Genomic DNA, 16,422 nt, shown 5'->3' on the forward strand with positions numbered 1-16,422 from the left:
CCAAACCTGAGGGGCGTTGGATGGGGGGGCAAAGAGAAGGAGCCTCAGTCCCCCCCCCCACCCAGGGGGGGTTGGGGGGGGCTACAGGGGGGGATGGAATAAAGGGTAAAACTCCAACCGAACGAACACGAGAACAACACAGAGACTCCCAAAACCTCCCCAGGGGTGAAGAACGACCCCCCCCCCCGGGGGCTACAAACACCCCCAAACCCCCCCCCTTGCTCCCCTCCCCCCTTTGCCCCCCCCCCACCCCGAGCGGCGTGTAGAGAAATATAAATATTCTGTGTAATAATAAAACCAGCCCGACCCGACCCCCCCGGGCGGGGGGCTGGGGCTGCTGAGGTTGCTGAGAGAGAAAAGGCTACTTGGAGGGGGGGGGGGGGGGGGGGGCGTGGGGGGCGCCAGGACCCCCCCAGGTAGGTGAGTTGGTTTTTTTTTTTTTTGTTTTTTTTTGTTTTTTTTTGTTTTTTTTCAGTGCTCTGTGGGGCTGGGGGGGGGGTGATGCCCCCCCTGAACCCCCCCCCCACACACACCCCACACCAGGTGTCCCCCCCCCCCCGCCCCCCCAAAACCAGCCCCACCGGCCGCTGAACCCCAGAGCGAGTACCCGTAATATCCTGGCCGGGGGGGGTGGGTGGGGGGGAAAGGGGGGGAGGTGGGGGGCCCCCCTTGGCTGCCTGTCACATTTGGAGGGGGGGGACACACATTTGGGGGGGGGGCAGAGGGGGGATTCCCCCCCCTACCCTTCCTCCCCCCTCGCCCCAAGTTGGGACTCTGGCAGCTGGGGGGGGTCCCCCTACCCCACCCAGTGTGTCACCCCCCCCCCCCCAACCCAACAAGGGGCTGAGGGGGGGGGGCAAAACACCCGCCTGAGACTTCAAGTCCATGGTGGGGGGGGGTGATTAGTGGGGGGGGGCCGGGCCCCCCACCCCCCCGGGGCCTGCAGTAGCATCCCTGAGGGATCCCAGGCCGGGTAGGCCGAGACCCCAGCACAGCCCCGGGGGGGGGGCTCCTCGGGGAGCAGGGTGGGGGGGGGGGGTCCTCGGGGAGGAAGCAGGGGGGGGCCCGGGCTCTTCCTGAGACATGGAGCAGGGAAAGGGGCTGCCGGGGGCCCCCCCGGCCCTCCCCAGTTTGGTCCCTGGAGCCAGGTTGGGGTGGAGGGGGAGAGGCCGGCGGCCACCCCGGCGTGGGCAGAGGGGGTCCGGGGGCAGCGGGAGCTGCACCGGGGCCCCCCCTCCCCGTAAAGTGTCTGCGCGGGTGCGAGAGGGGGGGGGTCCCGGCCGGGGTTGGGGTTGGGGGGGGGGGCTAAGTCCACTTTACTGGCCGTTAATGCATGTAGACGCTGCACAGGAGGTGCTCAGACACATTCACTACCAACTATTGCTATTATTAAATATTCCCAGCGGGGGGTGGGGAAGGGGTAGGGGGGCGATTCCAGGGTGGGAGGGGGTCAGGGGAGGGTGGGGAAGGGGTGGGGTGTGGGGGGAGGGGTCCTGTTTCTGTTCTGAATTGGAAAATAAAATTTAAAAGAAAAGGAAAGAAAAAAAAAAAAACCACCTCTTTTTTTTTTCTTTTTGGCTTACAGAGTTTGGGGGGGGTTGTGGTGCTGGGGGGGGGGGCGGCGGGGGACAACAGGGAGGGGGGTCCGGGCAGGGGATTTAATGGGGAGGGGGGGGTGTAACCCCATCCCACCCACCCCGCACGGGATCAGCAGGCAGCGAGATCAGCTCCAGAGGAGTCAGTTCTTGGAGGAAGGGGGGGTGGGTGGAATTGAGAGGGGGGATAAGTGGGTGCGGGTGGGACCCCAAGACCCCACCCCCCCCCCCATCCGAGTGGCGGCGAGAGGAGAGGATGGGAGGGGAGGGTGGTGGGGGTGCCGTGGGGGGGTGGTGGGGGGGCCGTGGGGCGCCGTCCCGCCCCCGCTCACGGGTTAGTAGCGTGTTTTCCCTGATAAAACTCCTCCCACCGGCTCTCGAAGAACCTGCGCATGGCGTGGCCGGCCTGGCCCACGGCAGAGTCGTCCTCGTTGAAGGTCCGGCAGTTGTCGAACACCAGCGTGGCGTCGGCCGCGAACTCCGCCGAGCTCGAGTACCTGGAGGTGGGGGGGACACACAGAGCGGGGTGACGGATGGGAATCTGACCCCCCAGAACCTCCCTCCCTGCCAAGGCTGGGGACCCCCCCCCAACCCCGCTCACCCGCCGCGCAGCAGCCGCGTGCGCATGGTGGCGAAGTCCATGGGGTTCTTGATGATCTTGCGGTAGCCGGGGACCAGGCGGGGGTTGACGGGCTCCAGGAAGGGCCACGCGTCCTCGTGCGACTCCATCTCCATCAGGATGATCCTAGGGGGGAGGTGGGGTGAGGGGGAGACTCCCCCAACCCTGGCATCCCTTTCCCCTCCCATCCCAAATGCCCCCCAACACCAGCATCCCTTTCCCCATTCCCTGTCCTGAAAGGCTCCCAACCCCAGCATCCCTTTCCCTCTCCCCCATCCCAAACCCCCCACACCCCGGCATCCCTTTCCCTGTCCCCCTATCCCAAATGCCCTCCAACCCCAGCATCCCTTCCCCATTCCCCATCCCATAAGCCCCCCACCCCCAGCATCCCTTTCCCCACTCCCCCATCCCAAACCCCCCACACCCCAGCATCCCTTTCCCTGTTCCCCCATCCCAAACCCCCCACACCCCGGCATCCCTTTCCCCACTCCCCATCCCATAAGCCCCCCACCCCCAGCATCCCTTTCCCTCTCCCCCATCCCATGCCCCCCACACCCCAGCATCCCTTTCCCCACTCCCCATCCCATAAGCCCCCCACCCCTGGCATCCCTTTCCCTCTCCCCCTTCCCAAACCCCCCCCACCCCAGCACCCCTTTCCCTCTCTTCCATCCCAACCCTCCCCCCACCCCAGCACCCCTTTTTCCCCACCCCCCCAGTCCCCCACTCACTCGCAGAAGGTCAGGTCGCTGGGCTGGCCCCGCAGCGTCGCGCCCCTTCTCTTGGCGGGGGACAGCCCCTCGCCCGCGTAGCGCGGCACGGGGAGCCCTTCGCGGCGCCGCGAGGCCGGCCGGCGCCGCGGGCTCCTCTCCTCATCCAGGCGCCCCGCAAAGAAACGGCCCCGTTTCCGCTTCTTGCCGCGCCGGGGGGTGACGGGGTCCCGGTACTCCCCAGCCTGTGCAGAACCGGTGTCACTCCGGGGCCTGGCAGCACCGGTGGGGGGTGGGTGGGTGGTTGGGTGGGTTGGTGGGGGGGGGTGGTTGCGCCGTGACCTACCCGGGAGATGCAGACGGAGCAGAACCAGTCGCCCTCGGGCACCTCCGTCATCTTGGGCCGGTGGCAGTAGAGGTGGCAGCCGCGGTCGCAGCCGTCACACAGCAGCAGATGCTCGTCATCGTCCCCGCGCCGGCACACCAGGCACGTCTGCAGGCAAAGGAGGGGGTGTGAGGGATGGGGTGGGGGGCTCAACCACCCAAACACGGGGGTCCCGTGGGCACAGCGGCTGCGCTCACCACTCTGTTGACCGACTTCTCCCAGGCGATGGATTTCTCCAGCTGGTAGATGCAGAGGGAGACCTGGGCCGCGCTGCGGCACCGCTCCAGCGTCTGCCGCCACGTCCGCACGCGGGGCGTGATCTCGTAGGCGCTGCGGTGGGGAAGGGAGCGCTGAGCACGGAGCCCTTCCCATCCCAGGGTCGGGGGGGGTGGGGGGGTTTATGGGTGGGGATGATGGGCTCACATCTCGGTGGGGCCGAGGTTCAGGTCCTCGGGGCCGCTCAGCACCGCTTTCTCCACCACCACCTCGTGCAGGGGCCAGAGCGGTTCCTTCAGGTAGCGCCGCTCCACGTTCTGCTCCAGCGCCGCCAGTCGCAGCACCGCCAGGTCCAAGGGGTTGGTGCGTTCCCGGCACAGCGGGAGCCCATCCCGCCGGCTCCGGATGGTGATGTCTTCCAGGGGTTCCACCTTGTGCTCGCAGTACTGCAGGTCATCCCGCGTGGAGTCGGGACTGGGGCACGTCCAGCCCTGTGAGAGAAGACAGGGGGTGGGCAGGGTGGGGGTGCAGGGTTGGGGTGCGGGGGGGGGGTGGGGGTGGCCGATCCGGCACCTACGCGGATCTGCAGGTCCGCCATCAGCACGCGCTGCTCCAGCTCCTCCACCCACTGCAGGACGGAGAGGTCGGTCTCGTAGGCTCTCTCCATCACCGACCACCGGGCCAGGGCTTCCTGAGACACGGCGGCACCGGCCGCCTCGGGGCGCAGGTGGAAGATGGGGTCTGGGGAGGGGTGGAAAGCGGGCTCAGCGCTGGGATGAAGTGGGAAGGATGGGGGGGAAGGCACAGGGAGCATCCCCCCCACCCTGTCTGGCAGCCCTTTACCCGTGGTGGCACGCAGGCAGACGTCCCGCAGGTACTCCTTGTGCTTGGTGAGGTGCTTGTGCAGCGCCTTCTCCCGGATGCCGCGCGGGTGCAGGGCGCGAGCCACCGCCTCCAGCTCCTCGGGGTGCTGCAGCCACCACCAGCCGCTCTGCATCTCTGCAAGGCAGCACCATGGCGCTCAGCACCCCGCCGGGGCCATGGCAGGGGGGGTTCCCCATGCTCCCCCCAGGGTTTGGCTGGGCTCTCACCAGGGGGAACCGGCTGCTCCGTCAGCTGCGTCAGGTATTTCTGTTCAATCTGCTTGAAGAATTTGGTCGGGGGTCTCCCGCGGCGTTTGGGTTGTCCCGGAAGGTCCTGGAGCTTCTCCAAGCTGCCCCGGTTCCTTGGGCAGGCGCCGTGGGCCCTGGCGCTGGCGTGCACCGGCGTGGAAGCGAGCAGGGGAGCCGAAGGCTCGTCCGCAGGGAGCCCGTTCAGCTGGTGGGGATGGGGAGAGGGGGGACGTGAGGAGAGCACCCCAAACCTGGCACAGCCAGGGGACGGCTCCCCCGCCTGCAGCCCCCCACCACCACCCCAAAAGAGCAGGTACCTGCCGTGCCGAGCCCTTGGGCAGTTGGCCGCGGGGCTGCGCGGCGGCTCGTGGCGGGGGCTCGGCAGAGGAGGTAGCGAGGGGGTTGCGGTCATCGCAGGGTGTCCGAGGCAGCAGGTTGAACCAAGGCCCCCGCTTTTCCACAGCCTCTGGAGCCTTCTCCTCCTCCTCTTCCTCCTCTTCCTCCTCCTCCTCAGCGGGGGCCGACGGGGTGTCGGGCGGTGGGAGTGCTGCGTCCCCCTTGCCGGGGCTGCTGGCGGGAGTGAGGACGGAGTCCTTGAGCAGGGAGGACTGCATCTGGCTCAGCCAGGAGAGGAAGGCCGACTGGCTGAGGTCGTGCTGGCTCTGCCCCAGGGGCACCGACTCCTCCAGGTCCCCGTTGAGGGGTGGGGGTCTGGGACCGCAGTGCTGCGACAGCTCCTCTTTGCTCTTGCGGGGTCGGCCCCGGGAGCGGGGGGCCGGGCACGTCGTCCGGCTGGCAACGGGCACGTCCACCGGCTCCTCCTTCACCGGGGGGACGTGGGGGGCTGCCTTCTCCTCGGGGGGCTCCTGAGGCACCGGCTCGGCTGCTGCGGGGGCAGGGAGAGGAGGTGAGATGTGTGTGTGTGGGGGGGATGTCATCTCCCAGCTGGGGGTTCCCCCAACCCCAGAAGCTCCCCCCGTTTCCCAGCTCACCCTCCGTGCCCTCCACGAAGATGCCACCCAGGTGGGGCAGGACCCAGTATCGCCGCCGGTACCGGTCCTGGCCCAGGGAAGCTGCTCGCAGCGTCTGTGAGGAATGGAGCAGCTTCTTGCGGAAGAACATCTGCCTCTGTCGGGGAGAGTGTGGGGTGGTGGGCGACGGGTGCTGCAGCCCCCAGCCCCCACCAAGTGCCCAGCCCTCCCACCGCCTCCTCACCTTGGCCAGCTTCTCGATCTGCCTCTCGAGCTCAGGGACGCTGGACGCAGATGTGTCAGCCTGGGGACAGGACGGGACCCCTCAGGGATGCGACCTCCAAGGGCAGCACCCCTTCTCCACACCCCCACCCTGCCCGAGCGCTGGGAACCCCCGGACTCCCCACCTCCTCCTCCCGGCAGGATCTCCGGCCCCGGCTCTCCTCCTCCTCCTCCATCTCCAGGCCGTTCTCCTCCGTCAGGCGGGAGCTTCGCCGCCGCCTCCCGTCCTCCAGACCAGTTATCTCCGACTCGGGACGTCCCGTCTTCTTGGCCAGGGCGACCTTCAACCTACCAAAACACGGCACAGACACCCTCTGCCTGTTACACCGCAGCAGGTGGTACCCCGAGACACCCCCCCAAAAAGCCCCGGGGTGCAGAGACCACACGTGGGAGGTGGCTGGGGACCCACCTGCGCAGCCGCCCCTCGATGATCCACTTGTTTTTCCTGTAGTTGGACATGTTCTCCAGGGTCTTGTCGATCTCACTGCAAGGAAACAGGGCGCTGGCTGCAGTGGGGGCTCCACACGGCCTCCCCGTGCCGGAGAGGGACCCACACCGCCCGTGCTGGGATCAGAGGCCACGTTTGCTCCCCTCCCATCCACACTCACTTGATGATGAGAGCGCTGCTGTTGAGCTCGTTCACCAGGAGGGCCAGGATGGCGGCTTTCTTCTCCGGGGGAAGAGCCTGGAAGGGTTTGGTCCGCAGCGCGTCGCACAGGTCCTCAGCCGCGCCGTGGGCCGTCAGGAAGCAGCGCAGGATCTCGGAGACGGTGTCACGGTTCAGGCTGATCTCAGACACTTTTTCCCCCAGGATCTTCAGGGACTGGGGCAGAGCACAGACAGGGTTGGGGAGATGCTTCCCACCCCACGGCGCGATGCCCACGAGGGAGGAAATGGGACACAACACCCCAAACCCAAGAAGGTGTGTGGGGAGGGGGGGGAACACGGCACCCTGGGGATGGCAAAACCAGAGCCAGGACCACAAATGTGAGCAGGAACAAGCCCAGGTAGGGATGTCCACCCCCCACGGCACCACAGATGCTGCAGCGCTGGGGTTGGGAGAGGCTGCAGCAGGAGCAGCACATCCTTAATCTGGTCGCAAGGCTGCAGCAGCTGGGGTCTTGTGGGCACCGACACCCCCGTCCATCCCATCCCATCCCATCCCATCCCATCCCATCCCATCCCATCCCATCCCATCCCATCCCATCCCATCCCATCCCTGCAGCAGCTGGTGTCTTGCAGGCACCAACACCCCCATCCCGTCCCATCCTATGCCATCCTATCAAATCCTGTGCTGTTACATCCCATCCTGTGCTGTCCCATCCCCATCCCATGCTGTGCTGTCCCATCCTGTCCCATCCCATCCTGTCCCATCCCAAGGCTGCAGCAGCTGGAGTCCTGCGGGCACCAACACCCCCATCCTGTCCCATCCCATCCCATCCCAAGGCTGCAGCAGCTGGGGTCTTGGGGGCACCAACACCCCCATCCCATCCCATCCCATCCCATCCCATCCCATCCCATCCCATCCCATCCCATCCCATCCCAAGGCTGCGGCAGCTGGGGTCTTGTGGGCACCAACACCCCCACCCCACCCCACCCCACCCCATCCCATCCCATCCCATCCCATCCCATCCCATCCCAAGGCTGCAGCAGCTGGGGTCTTGTGGGCACCAACACCCCCATCCCATCCCATCCCATCCCATCCCATCCCATCCCATCCCATCCCATCCCATCCCATCCCATCCCATCCCATCGGCAGCTGGGGTCTTGGGGGCACCGACACCCCCTCCTCACCTGGCAGTAGGGCGGCAGCCCGGGGTCGTAGAGCGCCGCCTGCAGCAGCCGCACCAGCAGGTCCTGCACCTCCCCGGCGCTGTCGCCCACCCCCAGCAGCCCCTCCTGCAGCGCGCACAGGCTGGGCACGTCCTTGGCTGGGTCGAAGCCCAAGACTTTGCCGTAGCTCTGGAGAAACTCCACCACCGTCAAGCAGTTGGAGAAGGCGCGGCTGGGCAGGACCAGCCCCGGGATGCGGGAGAAGGTGGGCAGGGGCTGCAAGGGGAGGGGAGGAGGGGGGGTGGTCAGGGCTGGAGAGGCACAGGGGAAGGCTGTCAGCTCACGTTGCCCCCCCCACCCCTCGTCCTGTGCCCCAGCCAACCTGGTGGTCCCCCAGGCACATGTCCTCCGTGGGCTTCTTCATCTCCTCCAGGATGAGCTGCTGCCGCCGCCGCTCCTCCACGCGCCGCTGGGCCAGGAGACCCTTATCCGCCTTCCGGGGTGCTTTGCCCTTCTTCTCCTTGGGCCGTGGAGCTTTGTCCTTGCCCTTCTCTGGTTTGCTCTTCTTCTCCTTGGCCTGAGGACAGATGTAGGGATGCAGAGGGAGGGTGGCTCCATTGCTACCCCCTCACCAGCTCCCCACTGCGCCCCGCGGACCCACCTTGGACTTCTTCTTGGTCTCCTTCGCTCTAGGGGGTTTGGCTTCCTGCTTCTGCTTGTTCTTGGCCTGGAAGGGATGAGACAAGCTCAGGGACCCGATGACACCAGGGAAGCCCCAACCCCGCCACAGGGAGGGGTCCTGAAGCCTCCACGAGCCCCCCACAGCCGCGTGTACCTTCCGCCTCATTTTCTTCTTGATTTTGCTCATTTTCAGCTTGTCCTCGTCGCTCAGCACCTCTGTGAGAGGAGGGAGAGAGGGTGGCGATGGGCCGGGCTCCGAGGGGCCGCGCTGGCCACCCCGAGCTGGGCAGGGGATGGGGTGTGGGCAGGGGGGGGGGATACCTTGGGCTTCCAGCCTCTTCAGCAGCCGCGCGTCCGTCTTGCTCAGCAGATCGACCATCTTGACCTTGGGCGGGCGGCCCCGACCGCGCTTGGCGGCCGGCGGCTCCTTGGCCTTGGTCTTCTCGGCGTTGCGGGGCCGCCCGCGCTTGCCGGTGATGGCCTGGATGCGCGAGGGGATCTCCTCGGGGCTCAGCTTCACCCACTGCAGACCCTGCGGGGCGCAAACCCGCGTCACCTCCCGCAGCACCAGTGAGGGGGGTGGGGGACGGGGCGGTGGTGAGGGGACACGGGGCGGCTCAGCTACACCCCCAGACCCACCTCCGGCGTGTCCCGCTCCTCGTAGAAGTCTCCCACCGGCATGCGGGGGCTGAAGCTGAAGTGCTCGCGCCGCACGTCCTGCACCACGTTCCTGCTCAGGTACTGGTGAGGAGGAGGAAGAGGAGGACAGCGGTGAGGAAGGCTCAGTGCTGGGAACCCCAGAGCTCCCAGCAGCGGTGTGGAGGGGGTCTGCAGCAGACCAGGACCCCGCATCGCTCTCCTCAGGGCCGTACCTTGATGACCTCTGGGAACTGCTTCATCCTCTTGCCGCAGGGCCCGTAGTACCAGGTCTCGCCCTGCCAGCGGTGGTTCCCCTTCTTGATCCGCACCTCACGCCTCCACCTGCACACAAGGCCCGTCAGCCCGCGGCCACGGGGCAGGGGGATGGCAGGGGGGGGTGACGGGGGGGTGGCAGGGGGGGACGCGGCGCCACACGTACCCGTGCTGCAGCGGGAAGCGCACCTCCTCCTGCGTGGCGATGCGCCGGCGCGGGACATCGCCTGCGGGAGAGGGGATGGGACACTGGGCTGGGGCACACTGGATGGATGGATGGACGGACAGACAGAGGGGGATGTTCATGGGGGGTCCCAGCCTTACCTGCTGCCGAGGCGCTCAGCAGGGTGGCCCCCTCGATCTCTCCTCCTGGCGCAGCCGAAGTCTCCGGACAACTGTCAGCAGCCTCTTCCTCCTCCTCTTCTTCCTCCTCCTCCTCCTCCTCTGCGGATGGGGCCGGGGATTCCGGCTCCAGCGGTGGGTCGAGCTCCAGGGACCCCGACTCCTCTGGCCCCACACGGCTGCTGCTGCTCAGGTCGATGCCGCCGTCTGCGGAGCCAAGGTCAGGGACGTCCCCGTCACCATCACCGCCGAGCGCGGCCGCCTTCCTGCTCCGCCCATGACACCAGGCCTGCCCGGGGGGCTGTGGCTGCGCATCCCCTCCCCGGGAGGGGGTCCCATCTCCCCACCCCACTGTGGGGGGCTCACACCCAGCTGGGGACAGGTGCCCACAACCCCAGCAGCGTTCACCTGCGGACCCCACACCGCGTTGGCCGCCCCCTTGCCCGGGCACAAAGATGCTTCAGTGGTGGAACAAGACCGGTGAGGGGGTCCTCCCCCCCTCTCCAACACCCCCCAAATGTGGCTGGGGGGGCACGTACCGTGCAGGGTGGGTGGTGAGCCAGGGCCGGCGAGCAGCGGGGTGGGCGGGGGGCCGGCGGGCAGCAGGCTGAAGGGGCCGGCAGCGTGGAGGGGGGGGCTGGCGGCGCAGCGCAGGTCGGGGGGCTCCTCCAAGGGGGACTTGTCGCTCACCAGCTGCGAGTCGTCCATCGCGTACAGGTCCCCGGTGCCGGGGTCTGGGGAGGGGGGTGAGCACCAGGACCTGGGCCAGGGGCACACAGACCCACATCTCTGCTCCCGGAGGTAGGGGGGGGGCGACCGGGCAGAGTGGGCTCAGGGAGGGGACACACCGGGGATATCCCCCCCCTCCCCCGGCCAAAAAAGCACCGGCAGAAGAGGGGTTAAGGGGTTCCGGCGCCCCCAGCCACGCCCCCTCCTCTGGGAAGCGGAGCCCAAAATGGCCGTGGCGGTGGTGGTGATGTTCACCAGCGCGGAAGTTCAGGCGCTGAGTAACAGCCTCGTCACGGAGCTGGGAAGGAAGGGAAGGAAGGGAGCGCAGAGGAGGCTGGCGCGGGAGGGACGCCGCAGGGCCGCGGGCCCGCCCCTGCCTGCCCGCCGGAGAAGGCCACCGCCACCGCCACCGCCACCACCACCACCGCCGCCATCCCTCCCCCCGGCCCAGCGGCAGCCTCCCTACCTCTGGCCAGGGATTCGAAGGGTTCCAGAGGGTCTTCGCTGAGGATGGGGGTGTCCTCCAGCCGCGGGGCGATGGGGGACGTGGACCCCAGGCAGCTGCTACCCGTGCCGGTGCCCAGGACGGAGCCCTCCTGCCCGAGCGGCACCGGGCCGGCGTCTGACCCGTTGTAGCTGCACATCTTCAGATCTGAAGGGAACAACCGGCTGAAAACAGACCCTGAGGCAGCGGGATGCGACCACGGCCACCCCGGTGCTGCCGGGCCCTGCCACGGGGCAGTTGGCTGCTGAACCCAGCAAGCCCCAGGCCCGCACCCGCGCCGGGGGGAGGCCGCTCTAACGGGATCCCGACACCGAAATGCGATGGGCCAAACCCCACCTGGGACACAGAGCTGGGAATCCACCCCTGGGGAACACGACGCCCGCTTCTGCCATCCCAGCTCGGGATCCAGCACCCCACACCCCAGAGCTCTGCCCGACGGCACCGGCAGCGCCAGGCTCCTACCTGGCTGAGCCTCCTCCAGCTCCATGCTGCCCACCAGCCCGCCGCCGTTCTCCGCGATGGCGGGGGAGATCTCTTTGGCTGCGGCGTCGGCATCTCCTTCGCCAGCGTCCGGTTCCTCCGGCGCACCCGGCGGCAGCGAGAAGGGCTGGGTGCCGGAGCCCAGCATGGGGGAGGGCTGCGTGGCCGCGTAGAAGCCGGCCGGCCCGTTCGGCATCAGCTCGAAGCTCTGGTCGTGGAAGGAGTCGTACAGCTCCTGCGAGTCGAAGTTCAGCCCCATGGGGCCGGGGGTGCCGTTACCCCAGAACTCCTGCCCGGGCTCCCTCAGGTTAGTGCCGTGTCCCGGGGACGCCGGCCGGGACCCCCCGGCCACGCCGTTAAGGGGGAACTGTCCGAGGGCAGAGAGCGAGGGGGTGGCGGCGCTGCCGTCCTTGAGGCCGCCGGCGGGCGGGAAGGGGGTGTAGTCCCAGAGGCAGTCGAAGGTGCGGAGGGGCGGCGTGCCGGCGGGCGGCGAGCTGGGGGCGAAGGTCCCTGAAGTACTGGGGTGAGATACAGTAGAGAAGCCATTGACATTCATGCCCCCGTTCAGACCTGCGAGGGACCAGAGGAGAGAAGCCGGGTCAGCGGCCGGTCACGACATCCCCCCCCATCACCTGGGCCTGACACAGGACGGACGGACGGACAGATGGACGTTGAGCCCCCCACCCCAGCACCACCGCCGTGGTGGCCCCGCCGCGGGGCTTCGCCGGCGTCAGGCCGAGCGCCGCGGGATGCCGGGGATTAGCCAAGCGCTTGGCTGGGCTGCGCCCAGTCAGCTGACCGGCCAAATCCACGCCGGACCCCGCTCGGGCGCAGACGCCTTTCTAGGCCAAGGCGACGGCGAGAGCGCCACAGGGCCTGGGCTGCGGCCTTGTGTGCGGGGAGCAGCCGCCGGCCCACGCTGCCGGCACTGCCGCAGGGCCACTATCCCGGTGATGCCACGCTGTGCCACGGGGACACAGGCTGTGCCATGGGGACACTGACCATGCCATGGGGACACTGACCATGCCATGGGGACACTGGCTGTGCCATAGGGACACTGGCTGTGCCACGGGGACACTGACCATGCCATGGGGACACTGGCCGTGCCATAGGGACACTGACCGTGCCACGGGGACACTGACCATGCCACGGGGACACTGACCGTGCCACGGGGACACTTACTTTTCCCTTGCGGGGGGAAGCCGAGCGGGGAGCCGTGGGCGAAGGGGCTGTCCCCTGAGGCAGGCGTGGGTTTCGGTCCTGAGGCAGCGGGTGCAGAGGAAAGGCCAGTGAAGTTAAAATGGTTGTTGGTTTCCATTTCTGCAGAGGGGAGAAGAAGAACCGGGGTCAAACACCGGTGGAAACCGGGGGGAGCTGCCGGCGTGGCAAGCGCCTGGCCCTGCCACCTGCCCCAGGAAGGATGGGGACCCTCGGCACCCACACTGGGGCAGAGCCCAGCCCAGGGCAGGGGGAGCTCCCAACCCGGAGTACGACAGATGTGGGAGAGCCAGGGAGGGTGAGGCACAACGGGGAGAGCCCCCCGGGATGGCGGTGCCCCTCACCAGGCCCCTGGCGTGGCAGAGACGACACTGCCTTGTGCCACGAGCCGGCCCAGGCCCGGCATCCCCAGCAGGATGAGCCACCACCTGCGTGAGCTCAGCTGTGGTGTCCCCGGAGACGGTGTCACCGCGAAACCCCGCGTGCCGCCCGCGCTTCTTCCCGCACGCGACTCGAGCGCTCCGCTCCTCGTGCCGCCATGCCAGGGCCCCAGCACCGGGCGAGAGCGCAGGAGCTCTGGTGGCTTCCCAGTGCTACACTGGATCTCCCATAACAGCCCTGTGACCCCGTGGGGGCTCTGGCACAGCCCAGAAACACCCCCGTGGTGACAGCCGGATGGGACCCGAGTCCCCCACATCCCCCCCAGGCGCAGCCCCAGGGACGCTGCAGCAGCAGCGGTGATGCCGGGCGGGATCCGGGCCGGCCTTGAACTGCAGCCAGAAGCAAGTGGGAGCCCTGAAATGTGTCTCAACGTGGCACAGAGACAGGCAGGAGCCACCGGCGACCTTCACCAGGAGGGCTGCCGGTGGGGTCGGCCACAGGACAGGGCTCTGCCATGCCACAGGATGGCTGGCAACCACCCACGGGGGAGCTGAGACCCTGCAAGATGAGACAGGACCCTCGTCGCTGGGAGGGGGACGACGACCCTCAGGGACACCCCACGGGGCTGCTACAGCCGCTGTCTCCCCCATCCTGCCCTGGATGCCAAACCCACCCTCAGCCAAGGTGGCAACAGCTCCACCGACCTCTCCGGAAGGGCCAATGTGGCAGCTCAGGGCACGGAACCGTGTCGAAACCCAGGCAGGGATTTCATCACACCCTCCTTGCCCGGTGCAGGGCTGGGGAGGGGGGGGCTGCAGGGACCACCGGGGCTGCCGAGTTCCCTCCCCTCCCGGCCGGCTGGTGACACCGGTGATTCATCCCCCAGAGAAACCCGTATGGGCGGTGACGCGGCTGCCACACGCACGTCGCACCCGGACGTCCCGGGATGGCCACGCCGGCGTCCCCCACGCCAACTGGGGGGGGGCTCTGGCTTGGCTGAGGGGGTGCTGGCCGGCTGACCAGCCGGCCAGCACCCCCTCAGCCAAGCCAGAGCCCCCCCCCCAGTTGGCGTGGGGGACACCAGCTGGGAAACTAAAGAGCTTTTCCGGTGGGACGTGCCGGCTGGGAATGCCACGGCCTTTGGAGGTCAGGGATGGCAAAGGGACGTGCCGGAAACAGACAGGTGGTGGCTGCAAACTGGGATGTACTGGGCCCACAGGAAGGGGCTGGAGTGGAAGGGGAGAACGGCTGGGAGAGCAGCTGGGCATGGGAGGTGGGGGGGTGTTGACCATGGGGATGGGGTCCAGCCATGGCAACACCAGCCACAGCGGCTGTGGGGGCACCGGGGGCTGCGGCACAGCCAGACGCTCCGGCTCGTCCTTGCTCCGGGGACAAACTGGGCCTGGCCTCAGCGTGGGGACACCCTGGGCCCCCGTGGGTGCCGGAGCCGCCCTCGGCATCACCGGGAGCTCAGCCAGAGTTGGGTGCGGTGCGGGCAGAGGCCATCGCCTTCTGCCTGGGGCTGGGGCTCCTGCCCACCCCCCCACTCCCCCCCCCCCACCACCACCGTGCCCAGCAGCACGTGACCCAGCACCCAGCAGCAAACTGGGCCACGGCACGTAACCGGAGCTGGGCGCGAGGAGGGTGAGGGATGCACCGGGAGCCTCGGTGGTACCACCGGCACCTCACCAGCTGCGCGGTGCTGGGTGGTGGTGGGGGGGGGGGGTGGGGGTGTGGGGGCTGCAGCCCGGTGCCCACCGGGGCTGCCACATCGCTCTGCCCGGTGCCAGAGCCCGAACCGACGGCAGCAGCACCGGAACCACCACGCACTCGACGGCTGCGGGTGGCAGGAGGGGACACGGGGATTGGGGGTGGGGGGGGGGGGATGGAAAACACACGGGACCCCCACAGCTCAAGGGCGGGGGGGGGGGGGAGCCGTCGGTGGGGTTTAACCGGGGCCGTGGGCCTGGCAGGGAGCTCGGTTCGGTCCCGGCCGCACCGGGAGGCCCCGGGAGCGAGACGCGACCTCATTAAAAAGGACGTTTCAAAAACAACGAGACGCAACCACCGGCTGCCATTTCCCGGCCACTTCCTGCGGGGGGACGGACGCGGCTCCGGGAACGGGCTCCCCCCCCCAACCCCCCCCCCGACGCCGCCGCACCCGGCGGGGACCCCCTCCCCCCCCACCCCGGGCCCTGCGGCAAGGACACCCCCCCCCACCTCCCCCCCCCCCCCCCAACCTTCCTCCTTCCCTCCCCCCGGAAAACGCCTCCCCCCGCCCCGGATCTGGCGGGGAAGGGGCTGAGCGGCGCCCCGCCCCCCCCCGCCGCCGCCGCAGGGGGGTCCCGGCCTGGGAAGGGGCGGCAGAGCCGGACGGGGACCGGGGGACACACACACGGTGGGGATGGGGGGGGATGTGCGGGGAGGGGGGGGATGTGCGGGGAGGGGGGGGGGGCTCGGGGCTCCCTCCTGCGTCCCAGACGGGGACAAACGCAGCGGGCGGGGGGGGGGGGGGGGGGGAACGGGCTCCCCCCGGCCCCGGGCAGGGAGCGGAGGACGCCGCGGGGAGGGGAGCGGGGGGCCGGGGGGGGGCCGGCGGGGGGGTCTCTCCGGTAGCACCGGGATGCGGGAGGAGGACGGGGGGTGTCTCACCGAGGTCAGGAAAGGAGGAAGGTGGAGGGAGGGGGGGGTGTGGGTCTCTCCCGGCCGGCCCCCGGCTCCCCCTCGCCGGTCTCCAACCGCCGCTTCCACACGCCCCCCCCACCCCCCCCCCCAGCCGTTAACGGCCGCCGCGGACCGTTACCCCCCCCCCCCCAACCCCCCCCCCCGCCCCAGCTCGCCCCCCGACCCCGCACCTGGCAGGCGGCGGCGCGGGCCCGGCGGGTGCCCCGGGCCCGGCTCAGGCGGCGCGGGGCGGGACGCGGCCCCTCATGGCGCGGCCCCTCCGCGCGGACCGGGCCGGGCCGGGCCGGGCCGCAGCGAACCGGGGCCGCCGAGCGGAGCCGAACCAGCGGCGCAGGGCAGGAAGCGCCTCGCGCCGCCGGGCGGTCCCAGCCCCGCCCCCTCCTCACTCACCCCCCAACCCCTCCTCTCCCCCCCCCTCCTCTCTCCGGCACTCACGTCACCGCCGCCGCGATGGCGTCACCGGGAACGGCGCCCGCGCGTCACGGGGGGCGGGTCGCGCGCCCACGTGGGAGGGGGATCCCCGCCCCCGGCGGGGTCAGGGCGGGGGGAATCCCCTCGCGGGTCGTTCCCCCCCACACACCCCCCCCAAACACCTCCCTCTCCCTCCCCCCCCCCCGCCCCGCGTCGCCCCCGCTCCCCTCGGAACCGCCTCCCCCCCCTCCCGGGGCTCCCCGGGACCGCCCCCCCCTCCCCCTCCCCGCCGCCCCGGCCCGACCCCGCAGAGCAGCGCCGGGGGATTCGGGGGGGCGGGGGGGGGGGCGGGGATCGGAGCCGGGACCCCGCTGGTCCCGAGCGCTGCCCGGCCCGACCCGGTGCTCCCCCCCGCCCC

At 69.5% G+C, this 16,422-nt stretch overlaps 1 protein-coding gene across 1 annotated transcript; it reads right to left on the minus strand.

Annotated features, from left to right (window-relative positions):
* Window positions 1-789: 789 nt before the first annotated feature.
* Window positions 790-14,368, minus strand: BAZ2A (bromodomain adjacent to zinc finger domain 2A; the record flags this gene model as incomplete). Its single annotated transcript, XM_084277193.1, has 29 exons — window positions 790-2,092; window positions 2,197-2,340; window positions 2,943-3,166; window positions 3,268-3,414; window positions 3,504-3,636; window positions 3,730-4,013; window positions 4,100-4,263; window positions 4,366-4,521; window positions 4,614-4,839; window positions 4,952-5,520; window positions 5,627-5,762; window positions 5,850-5,909; window positions 6,013-6,175; window positions 6,297-6,371; window positions 6,496-6,710; window positions 7,682-7,936; window positions 8,043-8,237; window positions 8,322-8,387; window positions 8,496-8,557; window positions 8,663-8,873; window positions 8,981-9,082; window positions 9,214-9,322; window positions 9,420-9,480; window positions 9,578-9,802; window positions 10,135-10,329; window positions 10,791-10,976; window positions 11,292-11,879; window positions 12,492-12,629; window positions 13,834-14,368. The coding sequence occupies 29 exons, from the start codon at window positions 14,366-14,368 to the stop codon at window positions 1,924-1,926; spliced, it is 5,793 nt and encodes a 1,930-aa protein (XP_084133319.1). The 3' UTR covers window positions 790-1,923.
* Window positions 14,369-16,422: the final 2,054 nt, after the last annotated feature.

The sequence above is a fragment of the Gallinula chloropus genome, assembly GCF_964237585.1.
Source record: "Gallinula chloropus genome assembly, chromosome: 31".
Classification (NCBI taxonomy): domain Eukaryota; kingdom Metazoa; phylum Chordata; class Aves; order Gruiformes; family Rallidae; genus Gallinula; species Gallinula chloropus.